Source organism: Xyrauchen texanus, chromosome 17 (genome assembly GCF_025860055.1).
Source record: "Xyrauchen texanus isolate HMW12.3.18 chromosome 17, RBS_HiC_50CHRs, whole genome shotgun sequence".
NCBI lineage: Eukaryota > Metazoa > Chordata > Actinopteri > Cypriniformes > Catostomidae > Xyrauchen > Xyrauchen texanus.
In genome coordinates, this window is record NC_068292.1 from 41,640,997 (window position 1) to 41,659,471 (window position 18,475).

The 18,475-nt window shown below is 36.2% G+C and overlaps 1 protein-coding gene across 1 annotated transcript in view; it reads left to right on the forward strand.

Annotated features, from left to right (window-relative positions):
- Nucleotides 1-3,216: 3,216 nt before the first annotated feature.
- Nucleotides 3,217-18,475, forward strand: part of LOC127657975 (inactive phospholipase C-like protein 2) — a 79,481-nt gene continuing 64,222 nt past the window's right edge. The window contains exon 1 of the mRNA XM_052147016.1: nt 3,217-3,776. Coding sequence (XP_052002976.1) covers nt 3,555-3,776 — 222 coding nt within the window. The 5' untranslated portion in view covers nt 3,217-3,554. The remainder of the gene's footprint in view (nt 3,777-18,475) is intronic.

Consider the following 18,475-nt stretch of genomic DNA (forward strand, 5'->3'; position numbering starts at 1 on the left):
TTTACTACAGTTGTCATCTTCTACTTTTTTTGGGGGGGGGGTTCTCCCCTTTTCTTCCCAATTTGGAATGCCCAATTCCCAATGCACACTAGGTCCTCGTGGTGGCGTTGTGACTCGCCTCAATCTGGGTGGTGGAGGACGAATCTCAGTTGCCTCTGCATCTGAGATGACAATCTGAGCATCTTATCAAGTGGTTTGTTGAGCGACTTACCGCGGACACCTAACGCGCGTGGAGGCTCACGCTATTCTCCGTGGAATCCACGCACAACACACCACGCGCCCCACTGAGAGCGAGAACCACCTTATAGCGACCATGAGGAGGTTAACTCAATGTGACTACCCTTCCTAGCAACCGGCCCAATTGGTTGCTTAGGTGACCTGACTGGAGTCACTCTCAGCACACCCTGGATTCGAACTCGCAACTCCAGGTGTGGTAGTCAGCGTCTTTACTTGCTGAGCTAGTACACTCAGGCCCCCTGTCATCTTCTATTTTAATGTATTTTAATGATATGGGAAATAGTGAGGAAAATCTTGTGTAATGGCACACGAGGGAAAATAAGGAGCTGCACACTGTTCAGAAGGTAATCCTCCAGTTGCCGAAAATCTTGCCAGAGTCACACGCGATATTTGGGGTCCCAAAGAAACCCTACACCTACCCCTAAACCTTAACCTAACCTCAACCCTACCCCTAAATCTAACAATAACCCCTTGTTTACAGCTAATGACATTCTCACAAGACTTTGACTGCCAGAGGGTTACCTTGCTTATAGCTACTCCAAGGAATAAATGTAGTGAACTCCAGTTCAAAAAACAGCATCTTTCTAATTCTCTTTTAATTATAATATATGCCGTTTTTATGACCTCATGTTAATTGAGAGGCTACATGGAATATTTGTAGGTTTAAAATGTTATTTCTGATACTGCATGACTATTTAGGTGAACTGCAAAAAACAAAAAGGTAATTACAAATACACACACACATATATATATATATATATAATTATTATTATTTTTCTTTTTTTATCTAAAACCTTGATGTTGATATTTTGGACTAATATTATAGTATTCAAGCATAAATCAATATTTTATAACTATAAAAGTAGTAACAACAGTGTATAAGTAGTAACAAATAAGATTTTTCATGCTTATGTAAAAACAATTCTAAAACTATACTTATATATATTTTATTACTCACACATATATAGTTTTAAAAAATAAAATATAATAAAGATAAAAATGTTTATTTAAATATTTAAGGAAAGACATACACGAAGAATAATATCCAGCAAATAATAATTAAATACAGGCACATTTTGTTCACGTCTTTCAACATATTTCCTGATTCCTGAACAGTTTTTGTAATACATTGAGTTTCCAGCAGGTGACTCTGTTGTACAGTACTTGAAATGAAACAGCACAAACGTTTTATACTTCCTGTCTAGTAGTTGACTACTCGTCTTTCCTTTCAAATATTGACACTGCTTAAATATGCTGAGAATATTCAAATAAACTATTGCACATCCGTGTCTGCTCTGTGTCCGATGAGTTTGAGTGCAACTTTCACCTGCTTGAACTCTACTTGTTGAAATGTGCATGTCACGTGCAGCTGAAACACAATGCAAATAGGCGGGCTTTTATTTTTCATGGCGGTCAAATGTCAAATACAGCTTTTATGTGCCAGACAATTTCCTGAATGCTAATTGAGGTAGCAAACATCATGCAGAGCTTCAATTTAAGGAAGAAGAATGAAAATGGATTCAAATGAATAGAAATTCATACAACAGCTGTAATTGTAAAGTAGTTTTCAATTATAGATTTTTCATAACACATATAACATTAGATTATATTGATTATTGGTGTTTAAAAAAACTTTATTGTTTGGAATTCTGACACATGTTTATTAATTGTTAGTACACTTGTGTGTCTTTTACATAAATTAAAAATGCATTTTTTTTTTTTTTTAAAGCTATTTTTTATAACATGAATGACACTTTTAGAGCTTATGGCTAAAACGTTTTATTTAGCCTGTGATAAATGTGTTTTTACATCAAAGTTGATTTTATATACTAAAAAAGGGAAAGCTATTGTCTCCTTACAATCCAAAAGTGACTGCAATAGTAAACATTCTTATTATTATTGTATACTCTGTATTTTCTGAACGTACTGTCACTTTGATAAGATGTTAACTTGAATGCTCTTTAGGACATCAGCTTGGTTAATCTCTTCATAGTTGTTGGCGTAGATTCAGTACATTAAGAAATTATTTTTCAGCACATCTTTGATGCGTTGTGCAACAGATATCTGTCTGGACATGCATGCAAAAACAAATGTACGATGTGCTAAGTTTTGTTTTATTTAATAGGACTTGATGTTATTGTTATTATGCAATTATTTAAACAGTGGATTTGATTCTTCATTAAGTGTAGTTGTGAAATGCTCTTTATTGTGTCTTATATTAAGTCTTAAGCTTGCTTAATAAGTGGTGCTATTGCTACAGAATTGCTCTATTGAATGAACCTCTAACCCGAAGTATTAAACATTGGCACATACCTCTTCCTGCACCGTTGGACAAAAATTATCATCTTTTTTGAGCAATTGGACTGAGAACAAAACAATCCCATCTATTAACATTAAAGAAGGGACCCCAAGCCGTATCTAGGGACCAGAATATCATAAGACCAGAAAGAAATCAGTTAGCAACCACACATAACAGCATAGCAACCAGATACAGAAGCAACACACTGAAAAGACATCCACAGGTACACCTCCAATTGACTCCTGTCAGAAGCTAATTGGCTAATTTCCAAAAGGCTTTACATCATTTTCTGGAATTTTCCAAGCTGCTTAAAGGCACAGTTAACTTATTGTATGTAAACTTCTGACCCACTGGAATTGTGATAGTCAATTAAAAGTGAAACAATCTGTCTGTAAACAATTGTTGGAAAAATGACTTGTGTCATGCACAAAGTATATGTCCTAAACGATTTCAAAACTATAGTTTGCTAATTTGAAATCTGTGGAGTGGTTAAAAATGAGTTATAATGACTTTAACTTAAGTGAATGTAAACATCTGACTTCAACTGTATCTGACGTACAAAGCAACAGCTGCAAGTTGTGACCATATCTGTCTTGACATGCATGCACTTCCACGTTCAGCCAACAAAAATCTGTAGCACACCGTCTACAGCGCGCACAGCCTTAGCACGAGCGTATTGAGGGAACCTAATGTGCATCGGTTGTGATTCTGAGCGACGGCAGAGTATTGTTTTGATGTGATGTGAGTTCAGCAGGTGGCAGTGTCTATCAGAGCGGCTCAACAATGAGACGTGCAACATTGTATCGTTGCAACATTCTTACATTCGAACACCGCGCGCGGAGACACAATGTATCGAGCCCGACAGATACTGCCGCGCGACAACACTGATGCGAATTAAACCTGGGATATGGCTCACCAATTCTCTCTAACGTCTCTTCGAGAGCTCCAAACGTTCAATACTCGTACCGACAGTTAATACCGCCAGACACAGGGTGCTGTGTGCACGTATACGGGGCTCATGGCGGAGTTTGTCGCCGAGAACTGCGGGGTATCATCGCCGTGCGGCGGCGGGAAATCTGCCCAGCCCAGCGATGAGGCGGACGGCAGAGCTCCGTGTGAGGTGTCGGTCTCAAACGGGGACTGTGGGCTGTGCGGAGCTGAGAACCAAGGGCTCGAGACGGCCACGTTTACCGTGTTGGACGGTAAAGCTGGAATGCCACGGAAGACCAGCATTATAAAGGTAAACTACCAATTCAATACGTTTTTAAAGGCTTAATGTGGCATGTCAAACCTCGCCCTGATACACATTCAGTACAATTGGGTACCCCATCCCAGGGACGTAGATTCCTGGGGGAATGGGGGGAGGTAACCAATTACAACCCCTAGTCATATACCATGATCAATGGAAACATATAAATGCTTCACAATGCAACCCCCCAATGGCCAATCCAAATCTGCTCGAGATTTGGGAGTTTTCCGAATACATAAAACAACACAGCCCACCATGGGCATGTTATTGCCTTTCCAAAGCCTTTTTTTATTATTATTTCATGACGCACACATCCGTCAAATTAAGTGATGTACGCTGTGTTTAGTTGGTAACTGGGAGAATATGCAATTCCAAACATGTTTCATTCCGATAACTTTTGTGATATTCCACACAATACAGTGATCGTGGATATCATGAGCTAGTGGTTACGTCACACATATTTAGCAATCATATACCATGATTGTGAGGATATAAGGTATTAAGGGCTCTAGTTGCATACATTTGTGAAACATAAGTGCATACTGAGACCATTGAATGTGTATTTTTGGTTTTTAGCCATTGCACACAGTGTACAAATGTTTTGTCAGTTAATCTAAACATGTATTTCCTGTGGTCATTTCTCAGTGCACTGGTCACAAGGATTATTAAAATAAATATTTCACCCCAAAAATGGAAAGTGTCATCATTTAGCCACTCACCCTCATGTTGTCTTAAAACTGAATGACTTTCTTTCATTAGTGGAACACAAAATATGAATATTTGAAGGATATCCTGGCCGCCCCTGTCCATATAATGAAAGTGAATGGGAACTGGGATTAACAAGCCTCTAAAAATGACATTATAGCACCATTAAAGTATCACAAAAGTAGTCCACACAAAAGCCACACAACATTTGGAATGTTTAGAACAACGTGAGGTTGAGTAAATAATGACATTTCTATTTATGGTTGAACTATTCCTTTAAAACGACTGACCTAACATACAGTAGTTTACACATATGGACGTCATTTTTTATGGGTCAAAAATGGTAAATAGGTTGTTGTGACACCAACACATTTACACTTCATAATGCAGCTCCTTCTGCAAGGCCACATATCAGTGTGTTTTACAGTTATTAGAGGCAAGCAAATGAACTGGAGAATAACCTCATCCCAATGAATCTTACAATGTTTACAAGATGGTGACTTTAACATCATATTCTCTCTCTCTTACTGTTTGGATTCAGTTCTTGATTTAGTCGTTGTTTACTACATCATTGGGAAATCCTGAAAGTTTTGCTGTACAAAGTGGTTACAGGAAATATTGCAGTACTTCCCCATGCTGACTGTTGTGGCAAACAAAGTCATTTTGTCAGCTCAATCTGAAGAAACTGATTTTAAGTGGCCTGAGTCGAAGTTTACCCAAACAGACGGACAGATGACATTTAGGCCTAGATGTAGGTTATATTTGTTTGCTGGCCAAAGCAGTCTGTCCTGACATACTAAAGCACATTTTGCAGCTTTTAAACAACCTCTTCCTGTAGTCCGATTAAAGGGATAGTCCCCCCATAAAGTGAAAATTCTGTCATGATTTAATCACTCTCATGTTGTTCCAAACCAAAACACAAACACAAAAAGAAGTTAAGCAGAATCACAGCCTCAGCAACCATGCACTTTCTTTGTATGGACAAAAAAAGATGCAGTTAAAGTGAATGGTGACTGAGGTTAACATGCTAACATCTCATTTTGTGATCAACGGAAGAAAGACATTACAGTTTTGGAATGACATGAGACTGACTAAATCATGACAGAGTTGTCGTTTTTGGAAGAACTGTCCCTTGAAGTTTTGGTGTCTCATCACTTGCATTTTTTTGTTGAATATCTGGTCAAAGATCTGTGTCGAACCGAGCACAAAGCAAGTTTGAGGGCTTGTGTAGAAGAGAGTTTAGACGTCAAAAGGAAATGCTTTCTCTCATCTGACTTAGTTTCACTTGTGTTCCTCTAGCAAATACGGTGTTTCCTGTGGAAAGATTTATCATTTGCTTCTCAACTCAGACAAACCATGTGGTTAGAACAATCATTGACTGTCACAAGAAAACCACAATAACGTTTTGATCATGGCAGACTGCAAACCTTGCTGAATTTTGGGTCAAAAACAACCTGTGTTGGCATAAAGATATTCCACTTTAGATTAAATCGAAAAAATTGGATTATTTTGATAAATATTGTGATTTGAACTGAAATAACATGGACAATAAAGGGGTAGTTCACCCAAAAAAAAAAAAACAGGGTTATTTTAACGACAGTAGTGGAGAAATACAGTGAGCTATATACTACATTAGATGAATAACGGCATCTTTTGCTAAAACACACGGCAGAAAACGAGAATGAAGCAAAGTGAAAGCAACTTCATATGTCTGAAATTAATCCCGCCATTCAGCTAAACCAGGTTTGTGACAGGACAACGTGCTTCCGGAGCAATTTTAAACCAAATCATTTTTGGTGAACATTAATCAGAGATGCCAATGTCATCATCTCTGGCATAGGTGGCAAGGAAAAACAACCAAAAATGTGATATTACTAGTAGCATAGTGGAGTTTTCATGAGAACGTTTCCATTATTTGATAGTCCGACCATTTATAGGCCTACTTAATTAAGCTAACAGTATTTTTAAGCTACATTGTTTGTTGTTGGTAGATTTTCACTTTAAGGGAAATCCATAAAAATGGTCCATTCAGACTTTTACATTTTTAAATGTTTTCTCGGGGGAACCCCTAAACCCTTGTACGTTATCTTTCCTTAGTCGTAAGGCCTCCTGTGCCTTTTCGTTATATAAAAAGTTTCATACACAAATATTGGACTGTTGTTATCCAGCTTCAAAACAAACAGTTGATTTTATATTTATAAAATTAATTCGGTACAGAACAATTCTCGGCATGTTTAGCTAACCATACTCATCCGTTCTCAACCGAGCTGGTGGAATGGGTTTAGAACGTGTCGACTCGTTTGGTGTATCTTAATGATTTAATTATAATTGTTTAACTGCTAATGTAACCTACATTTACATTTACATGCATTTGGCAGACACTTTTATCCAAAGTGACTTACAGTGCACTTATTACAGGGACAATCCCCCCTGGAGCAACCTGGAGTTAAATGCCTTGCTCAAGGACACAATGGTGGTGGCTGTGGGGTTCGAACCAGCAACCTTCTGATTACCAGATTACCAGTTATGTGCTTAGACCACTACAACCACCTCCACACAAGCTAAGACAAACACAACTGGGATAGGAACTGGGAGGGAATGCTGCCTGCCTGTCTGTGTGTCTGATGTGCTGATGTGCGGAGGGAGGGCATCGAACTCGACAAAGTCTCATCTCCCGACCTGATATTTAGATTTTTTTTTTATTCAGTAAATATTTTTGTTTGACAGGGAAGCAAACAGGAAATATATATGATATATAGATAGATAGATATTCATTAAAAAAAATAAATCACCCCAGAAAAAGGGCACTTTCTCTTGAGGAAGAAAAAGGGCAGGTGCTCAAGCCCCCTTTGATGTCTATGTGTGCACGTGCCTGGTCCTTAGGTAGAGAACTTTCCTATGAAATGCTTCCATGATTAAGTGTTCATAAATTATGTAAAATGTTGTAAAAAAAAAAGGTCATTTACATTTTACAGATTATATTTAAGTACCATGTACATCAGATTTTTAAGTGAAAGTTACTGTAAAAGTAAAATGTACTCACTTTAAAACTTAAATTAAAGTAAATCTTACATAGACATTTTTTGTGTGCATGTGTCTATACAGAAAGTGGCTTTCAAAAATATACCTATCCTGAGAAATATTTACTAGAGTAAAAAGTGTGACAACTAGCTTTGGTCTCCACTACAAACTTGAGAAATTGGAATTGAAGCCTTTAGCCAAAACTACGGAGATGTTTCTCTTGTGTCACAGATGGTGCTGAACTTTGAAACTCTCTCCAGCAGCAGATAGGCTATATTGCGACGCTATTGACATTGGTGTCTTGTAGAGTCCAGGAAAGCTCAGAATGATCTTTGGTCTCACAAAAGCCTGTTGTGATGATTAGAACAAAGTAGAGCCTATATCATTCTTCTGCAAGTTCCTCTATAGTTTCAATTTCTGTATACCTTTCAAGGACATTTGCTGCTTTTCTTAAAGGGACAGTGAACGAAAATGTTATTGAAAACCATAAATGAAAATTATGCCATTTACCAAATGGTTGTTCCAAACCTGTATGGCTTACTTTTTTCTGTGGAACCCTTGAGTGGAGGGGAAGAATATCAATAATAATGACGATAAAACAACAACAACAAAAAAAAAAAGTATATATTCTTGTTGCATGTATTCTTATCTTGGATAGTTTTAAAAACCGTAGTAATGCAGCACTTTTTGTACTACTGTCTCCTTAAAACGAATCGCTTGTGTTGTGTTCTTCCTCTAAGTCGCTTTGGATAAAAGTGTAAATGTGAATGTAAATATTAGTCCGTTTCCCGCTCAAAGTTGTCTGTAGACTGGGAGGGGATTTATTTATGTATTTATAGTTTTGCATTTACTTTCAAAAGTTTTATGTTCCCTCTCAATAAGTTTTATGTTCCCTCTCAATAAGTTTTATGTTCCCTCTCAAAAAGTTTTATGTTCCCTCTCAAAAAGTTTTATGTTCCCTCTCAATAAGTTTTATGTTCCCTCTCAATAAGTTTTATGTTCCCTCTCAAAAAGTTTTATGTTCCCTCTCAAAAAGTTTTATGTTCCCTCTCAATAAGTTTCTGTTCCCTCACAATAGTTTGACACATTTACGTGTTCTCACAATAGTTTTGCATTCACTCACAATAAGTTTTGTCCTCCCTCGCAATTGTTTGCGCTCCCTAGCAATATTAGCAATGGTTTTGCGTTCCCTCACAAGAAGTTTACGTTCCCTTGCAAAACGTTCCCTCAAAATATTTTGAGTTCTGTCAAAATGTTTCGCGTTCCCTCGCTACAATAGTGTTTCCTCAATAGTTTGCATTCCCTCAAAGTAGTTTTGTGTTCCTTCACAATACGTGTTCCCTCGCAATATGTTTTATAGCCCTTAAATAGTTTACGTTCCCTTGCAATAATTTGTGTTTCTTTGGAATAGTTTTGGGTTCCATCGCAATAAGTTTAGTGTACCCCCGCAATAGTTTTGCTTTCTGTAGCAATTGTTTGCGTTCTCTCATTGTAAGTTTTGCTATCACTTGCAAGAGTTATGCATTCACTCACAAAAAGTTTTGCATTCTTTCGCAGTAGTTTTGTTTTACCTTGCAATTGTTTGCGTTTCTTCGCAATACGTTTTGTGTTCCATCACAATAAGTTTAGCATTTCCTTGCAATGGTTTTTGCATACCCTTACAAAAAATGCAATTCGTTTTATATTTCCTTGCAATCTGTTTTGTGTTCTCTCAATATAGTTTGCATTGTCAAAATATGTTTCGCGTTCCCTCGCTATAGTTTGCGTTTCTTCACTATAGTTTTGCATTTCCACGCAATTAGGGGGTGTAAAAAAATATTGCATCATAGTGTATCTTAAGAAACAACACTTATTATTCAATACCATATGCATCATACAATACATAAACAATCACATTATAGTGTAATTAAAACCAAAAAACGCAACATTGAGATCACCTCCATGGAGGAGCTTCACGCTTACAGTATATAGGTGAGAAGATCGATAGCAAATGGCAAGTAGATTGTACTGTAGCGGTACAGCTCGTCGAATTTGTCAAGCAACTTTGTCATGTAGTTTAGGACTGCAGTACAGCAAACATGTAGTTTTATTCACACTGACATAACCATGCAAATCTGTGGATTTGTGCGGCAGAAGCAGCAAGTTTAACAGCCGCCTCTCCTTGCCGACACAGAGTGTGACATGCACAAAAAGACGCTCATAAGTTATGAGTCATAACTTCCAAAAAACAGCTTATTCAAAAAACTGGCAATTACATGAGATTGATAATTCTCTGCTTTAACTTCAAAATGTAAACAGGATTGAGAACAACACTTGCATGCATTGGATAAGCCAGTAATAATGCTGGTAAAGTTTACAAAAAAGAAAAATAGTGCCGATTGGCAACAAGCGCATGGCCAAATATACTGTACACTTAAATTAAAGGGAACATTGCTACACAACATTTTGGAAAATGTGCGTTGACCACCATGCTATGTCTCCAAGAAGATCCTTAAAGTAAATTAGATATAATGGTAGATTACCTAAATGCTGCAGAGACTGTTTTATGGTAATTTTGCCTCAAGAAGTGTTTTCAGCTCTCAGGAACAAAATTGGCCAAATAGGACACCACAGAAGCCAGTGCTTTAAAAGCATATAACATAAATGTTTTTCCAGAATCACTTTGAGCAAAGAGTACAAATTTAAATGCAATTATCAGCATGGCAAAAAAGCTAATTGAAATTGCCAATAGCAGGCATGCATGCTGTGTTGCAGGTAGCAGATAAAGTCAGTAGTACACATGAATTGCTTCTGAAGGATTGTCGCTGTCCTAAACTGCGGGTTTGGTATGAGAGAGTTCTACATTGCTGTCAGAGGATGTGGTTTCAACATTAACGGACATATACTACTTAATCTGTTAAAGGTCTCTTTGGGGCGTTGGCTACATTTAAGGTGAGGTGAAACATTAGTTCAAATTTAGAAACTATAGTTAGATTGCACTGCATAGGTTATATGCACGGTTTAATTAGTGCAACAATTTGTAAGGCTGTGCAATGTATTAAATATTCAAGTATTATTGTGAAAATTACAATTATTTTAATGTGCTTTTAAGTTGGCCATGATGGTGTCAGATTTTTTTTAAGTTAAGCTCAACTGACAGCATTTGTGGCATAATGTTGATTACCACAAACATGTATTTGAACTTGACCTTCTTTAATAAAAGCAAAAATCTGGGTTACAGCTAGACACTAACAATGGAAGTGAATGGGGCCAATCATTCTTGTAAACGTACAGCAAAATACCTTTTTAATATGATTTTAGTATGACAAAATTACTAACTAACCTTTTCTGTATAACAGTTATATCCAAATTTGCAACTTTGCCACCATGATGATGTAATGCTTTTATTAAATGATAAGCTTCACATTTCTGCCTTTAAACCATTCAAAAACTGTCCCCATTCACTTCCATTGTGAGTGTAACCTTGATTTTTTTGTCTTTTTTAAAGAAAAGGTGGGACGAGTCCAAATATTTTTTGTGGGAATCAACTTTATGCCACGCTTGCTGTCTATTGAGTCAGTTCAAACTATTCAATGCAAATAATGATTCAATGATTTGTTTGCATTATCGATCGAAATGTTTGTGGAAGTCTTTTCACATATTAAAATGTTTTAGTAAAAACATAAATGTGCATAACAATATTCATTCTTGTGTTTATTTTGTGAGAAATGCTGTAGGAAAAAAATGATGGTTGAAATGATGGTTCCTTTGATAAAAAAAAAAACCAAAAACAAAATTTTTAAGCCATCTATGTGCAAATATATTAATATCAAGATGCATGTTGAGTATCATCCTAAAACTGGCTGACAAATACTGAATTCTTTTTTAGCTACATTGCCCAGTCATGCTAATATACAAATCTCCTTTTTGAGATGAAAACAATGGCCTGACTGTAATTTAAGGGCAACCCTGATACTATAATGAGCTGCTATGTTTATGCTTTGGACATTTGGGAATAAACAACCTCATGTTGTTCATATAAAATCACAGTTTTTTAACAACTCCAGCCTTAGTTAAACCACACTTCTCATGCCGACTGATTGCAGGAGCTGTTGGAAGGCCTGCACATATTTGTTAGTTACACAAGATCTCTGTTTTGTTTCATAAACCTAATAGGTTGACTAAAACAGCAGTTTTAAAGGCTGTTATTGGTGACGTCGGGATTGTGACAAAGAGAAGTCTGTGCCCTTAAAAGACTGACTGTCAGCCTCATATCTCATGTGTTCAGCACAGTCATGTCATGAAACTGTAGACCAATCAGCAGTTGATATCAGTGATGCCACAGCAGTTTATCACCCTTGAGAGGCATATGACATGAATGAACGTCAAAATCAAGTTTATCAAGATTTTGAACTTTGTCTGATGATTAATTGTCAAACAAATAAGTGAAATTATGATGATTAATTGTCTCTTTTAAGGCTTTCATGAGTAATTGTCTTATAAATGGTCATATTTCTTAAAGTGCATGTGTGCTACATAAACCTTAAGAAGTCATTTTTACTCGTTTAATTCAAATGTATAAATCATAAAATAGAGATTAAAACTATATCAATGACATAAAAATATTTTTTAATATAACATTTTTTCTAAATACTTAAAATATGTCTTTCATTTTGGTCAACTTTAAATGTACACTGTTGTTTTTGAAACTCATAATAATAATTATATATATATATATAAAAAAAATACAAAATATATTTTTCTTATATTTGTATAATATTATATTAAGCAATAATAAAATATTTCTGTCCTAATTTTCATTCACACGTCATTTTAATGTTCTTTGATTAAACCAACCAACCATTATTTCTCATGAAGCAAAACCTTTGAGATTTAATTTGATAATTTAATCACTCTACAGAAATACAGTAAGCTTGTGTCTGTGTCACTCTGTGTCATTACCAATGCCCGAATGAACCCCCTTTGACCAGAACAATTTTCCATTACATGATTGTTAAATTAAAGTTTGCGCTCACTATCAGAATCAGAATTTTATTAAACAAGGAATTTGTCTTGGTGACAGAAACTTCCAGTACACAAACAATATAGCAACAAGACAAAATATATATATTTTTTTAATAAAATAAAAATTGAAAAGTATATCTAGAATACACAATAAGACATATATATATATATATATATATATATATATATATATATATATATTAGGGCTGTCAAATATTCAGATAATTAAAATGAATTACATTCTTGTGGCAGAAGAGTTCATCATTGATAAGACAATACAAAAAGCGGCTTTAGAATACAATGTATTGTTTACTACCATATTATTGATCATAAGTCAATCATTGACACACAGTTCACAGCAATCCATTTCACAAGTGAATTTGTCAATCAGAGATTTATTATGAGGGCTTGTTTAACCTGTTGATACGCGCCCCCTTTTTGAGCAAAACCATGAAAATGACACACCTGAACTTAAATGTTTGTATTTACTGGAGCCTTTGGAGTATGGACACAGTTGTAGTATATTTTGAAAGAAGACACTTTGGGCTTTATTTCCCAAGTTTCAGAATTAATATATACATACATATCAAAGTTTGTTGATTTAAATTTTCACGGGAGTGTGGAGCCAGCCTCTGCTGATGTTGCACGCTCTTCCGGAAAAGAGCTGCTCTGGTTGACATCCACAGTGCGTCTCAGTGATTCTCGAAGTTCAACTGAATGACACACAATAATATTTATATATTCGCTTAAGATTCCCTTAGTTGGGAATTAAAATGTGATTGGACTTTAAAGTGCACAATAATCGTGGTTCTCTCAAATAACCGTGGTTAAATCAAATATCCATGATCGGTCGATTATTTAATTATCTCAACAGGAGATATTGCACTTGTTTACAATAAAACTTAATCACAAGTCATAGTGATGTCTGATTTGTGAGCAAATCACCCTTTCGAGTCAAAGAATTAAAACTGTCAGAAAGGTACACAAATCGGTATGAATGATTTGATCAAAATGGGTGGGAATCCTTAAAGATGCAATGAAAGTGAATGGTGACTGAGATTAACAGTTTTTTTTTTTTTAGCAAAAATAACAAAATTGTAATGTATATTGATACTGTGATTTACAAATACCGTAAAAGATTTTGGTCATACCACCCACCTCTTAGTTATAGCACAAGTTAGCATCAACAGCCAGTGGTGTTTTCTGTTTTGATGATGAACGTACCGCTGTCTGTTAATATAGTAGGTGTAGTGCGTTGTTAAAAAGGTCAATGTGCACTTTGTGTTAGACAGTTTTAGACACTTGTGAACTCAGTTCTAGGTCTGTCACGTTGTTCATGGTCTATTCATTGGTTGTGGCGTCATTCGGTCTCCGATCTTTATGTAAGCCACTTGATATGGATTAGATAGAAAACAGGCCTAATAGGCATTATACAGACAGATAACTGTTGGGTTGACATTTACACTTTTATTTCTTGGTGAACTGCAGTCACATATTCAGTAGTGTAAAATAATACGTCTTGCTATATTTTAATAAATAAGTAGCTTCAACTGCGCTATTTATGTATTTGACCCATTTTTGTGAATGCACAAATCATGTGGGCACTTTCCTCGACCTGCTGCTTTTAAATAAAAGTTTGATATACATGCTGAAATTGAACATTCAAGTTGTTTAAAAAGTTATAAGCAATGTATTGTTTTTTATTTAGATTTTTCCTATTATTTTTAAAGGACCGAAACAAATTTATTGATTGCGATAATAAGGGAAAATCTAATTAAAACATGACCTGGCCAAACAGTGTTTTCCCCCTAAATAAATAAAATAAATCCTAAAAAGATAATTTAAGATTTTTTTGAATTGTGTCATTATTTTCCTGACAATTATGTATCCCAGTCATTACTCATTGCAATACAGTCATTTTTATTGAATTTTAGTAAAATAAATTATTGTGTACTGCAGTCCAAATTCAAAATATTGGAGACTTGTCTGCCCCGCCCCAGACTCGAAGCTCATGCGGGTCGCCAGAATGAGGACACGCAACAGGAACGAGCGAAACTGAAAATATCAAGCGACAAGCTTTGCACTATAAGTTGATCAGCTAATGTATACGTTTGCAATGTTTTTATTGTTTGCAAAATATAAACCAGCTCATGTGGATATTTTTCGTGATCCAGTTCGTTTGCATGGCTGCAGCATGCAGTGTTGTTTGCCTGTAAACTTGTTCAAATCTGGCAACCCTGGCAGTGTCGAAATACTATTGGTGAGTGGGCAGTTGGCGGGATCACACAGGCCAAAACATAAACAGAAATTCCAGCCCTGAATGGATATTTCAAAGTAGAATATACTGGCTGTTGCATTGTTATCGGAGAAGCCAGTATTTCAACTTAGCATGTTTCCGAATTCTCTAATGACATATTATGGACATGTTATGATTTGTACAGTAAAAATATTACATATAGCACCTTTAATAGTCATGAAAATAGCATCAATGCAGTGTAGCAACAATGCAAACAATTGTAATAATTTTTATCTTAATGCAAAATACAATTGATAATTTTCTTCTGATTATGGGGTGAAAACGTGTTCTTATCAGGCTTTGTGAGATTAAACCCTAAACGTCTCTGTATTATTTATTAATCTACTGGATTTTTAAAGCTTTCAATACTGCAGTTAAAGAAAAGCTGCCCAGCATGCTGCATTCAGATTTGATTTTCATATTCAATAGGAAGGACTTTAATTGGACTCTTTCTTCATCTGGAAAAAGCTCGTGTGTTAAAGGGGACAGCCGTGATTGAAGTGCAATAGCCACCCTTTCAATTCTTTACTTCATTATGCAGGACGTGATAAGCAATCTATGCCACCATTATAGAGGCGAGACGAACACTTCACATGTTTTATGAGCATCTTGGGAAGTGCCCTGCTGCTTTACAAGTGTGCGTAGGAGGTTAAAGTTGGATTATAATGCTGGGGACATATCCCACAGTGACTGACTGCAGATTCTTTAGAAAAAATCTTCCTTAAAAATGCAAAACTTTGAAAATGTTTTGTCCTGAAACATACAGTAGTTTGTGCAACCTAGTCTCATAGAATGAATGTTATTACATATTAACACTAGAGATGCTACAACTACTGTGCGTTTTATTCACTTTCACACAAATTACGTCTACAATGGCTGATTATGACTTCATAAACACTTATTGTTCTGCCTGCATTACTTTTTAATTGTCTATGTAAACACACACTAGATGAATGTCTTTTGTCGTTTCTAAAGGTCGAAATATACTCTACGCAAGCACATGAATGCATACGCATTTGAACTTTTAGGGTGGGAAATAGGTTCTCTCTTTGTCTGACTGGGAGGGCTTTGTTTTTTGTGTGTGGAATTAATGGCAAAAAATTTAGTTTTGATATCGATGATAAACTTTTGAGTAATTTTCTATATTTGGCCTATGTTCTACATCTAGACAATCGGAGCAGCTATGTGTCTCTAAAAACGCAAGCAGTTTGGCAAAATAATACACACAATTAGCTAACTGAATCACACAAATGAAATCAGAAAATCTTCCTGTTAGGAAGTAGCAGCAGGCTGCCCTGTCATGGAAACCAATCAGGCTAGATAGCTGCTAGCCAGCAGCGAGCTAACCGGATAATTTAATATTGTTGTGTACCGAACAAGACAGCACTGAAAATGCAATACAGCAGCTGTCGACTGAACACAACAACAACAACTCCGACATCGACACCATTGCTGTTTCTTTATGTACTTTTTAGTTAAACGTTCTCTTCATGGTCAATAGCACTGTCACAGAGAAGGGTCTGTCTGCATCCTGCAAGACTACTACAAGACATCCCCACTACAAGTTGCGGCCCCTCCAAATAAGCAGCGAAATCCTGAAGTCTTGGAACAGTTAGATGCCACATTCATACACTGTTTGAATGTGTTTATTTGGCATCCCCCAGCAACCATAAACACCTACATTTATCCATAACTCTAAACGTAAAGATAACCACAAAGATTTAAAAATGAAACGTTTGTAAAATCATTAAATGTACTGCAAATTAAAAGTTATTTTAAAATCATTCATACTGCAGTATCAGTAGGTGGCGACAGTGAGAAATTTAAAGCTGCACTATGCATTTTTTTGTTTATTAAAAATTAACAAATTGCCATTATAGATTTAGTACATAAACTATCAGTGTTCAAAACAATGTTCTCACCTTACCCAGATTCACTATGCTAAGCCTATCAAAATTATTTGTATTTTGAGCTGTCAGGTTAAATTTGGCGCAAAATCGCTGGCTTATGACGTTCATCCTTGCATCATTACGTCATGTCCGCACACACAGGAAAAGAAGTGCCGGTGCCTGTTTATCAGTTATCCATATGGCAAAGTTGTTGACCTGCTGCAATGCTTGGATTTGTTTTCTGGTAGAGTTGTTGAAGCTTATATTGCTTGTCATGCTTTTATGAATCGAACATTACATCGATCACAATGTATCTAAGTTGTCCGGTTAAGATATTGTGACATGTATGGATTCTGAAATTGACTTTTTGTCTTGTTGTTATATTGCATATTTAAGCATATTATTGTTTACATTTAATAAAGTATATTTTATCCCCATCATTATTGAATCCTCGTGTGCATTGCATAGAGATGCTATTGTAGTAACTGAGGCTGGACAATATAGTCTAAAATAATAAAGCCTTCTATTCAAGTCGGATCAGATATCACAAGTTTAACCTCTTGAATTGATAGTAGATAAAACACTTGAATAATTATATTAAGATCTACTGGTGGTGACTGACGAGAGTGTCCTGTACTCTATTTAAAAGTGCTTTGAGTGTAGTGTCAGAGAAGCGATTTAAGTGTAAAATTCTTTCAAATATGTAAATAAAAATGTTATCATATAACATGATATTATCATGAAAATAGCACATAATGACTCCGGCTCCAGTCATGACCACAACCAGTATTCTTTTGCAAATTGCTTGTAATTTCATGTTTCAACCACAGATGTCACTAGAGAGCACAATGTTACATAGTGCAGCTTTAATGAAAGTGAAGAGGAAAAGAAGCTAGCGGTATGCTATTGCTAAGCTTAAATGCTAACCAATTAGCCTGTAGCTAACTGTACAAGACAGAACAGATAAATGTTTATCTTACCATTTATATCATTTTTTTTTTATTATTGAACAAGCAGAAATTGTACAAACACCTTCAGGAATAGAGTAAAGAGCACTTCCAAAACATTGAACTTTAAACAAGTAAGTTCAGTTTACCATTTATATCTTCCGTGTAATAAAATGATATGTGACATATCATTTCAAAGTTATTCTTTGTCATAGATTTATTTATTATTTTTATTGTTTTCATTTTTATCCCCTTTTCTCCCCAATTTGGAATGCCCAATTCCACTACTTCCTAGTCCTCTGGGTAGCGCGGTTACTCACCTCAATCCGGGTGATGAAGGACAAGTCTCAGTTGCCTCCGCTTCTGAGACAGTCAATTCGCGCATCTTATCACTTGGCTCGCTGTTCATGCTACTCTCCGTGATCCACTCACAACATACCACGCACCCCATTGAGAGCGAGAACCACTAATCGCGACCACAAGGAAGTTACTGCATGTGACTCTACCCTCCATAGCAACCGCTTGGTTGCTTAAGAGACCTGGCTGGAGTGACTCAGCACACCCTGGATTTGAACTCGCGACTCCAGGGATGGTTGTCGGTGTCAATACTCGCTGAGCTACCCAGGCACCCCATTCTTTGCCATATTTAAAGACTCAATAGTAAATTAATCATACAGCAATTGTGTAGGATTTTAGAAGTTCTTGTAGCCAATAGAATCGCTTGATGATCCAAAGGGGGCATTACGTGTAGTGGGGTGTTCCTTGTAGTCTTGCGGGATGCCGACTACATAGGCACTTGCTGTCACAGGCAAGAAAGTTCTCTTCTTC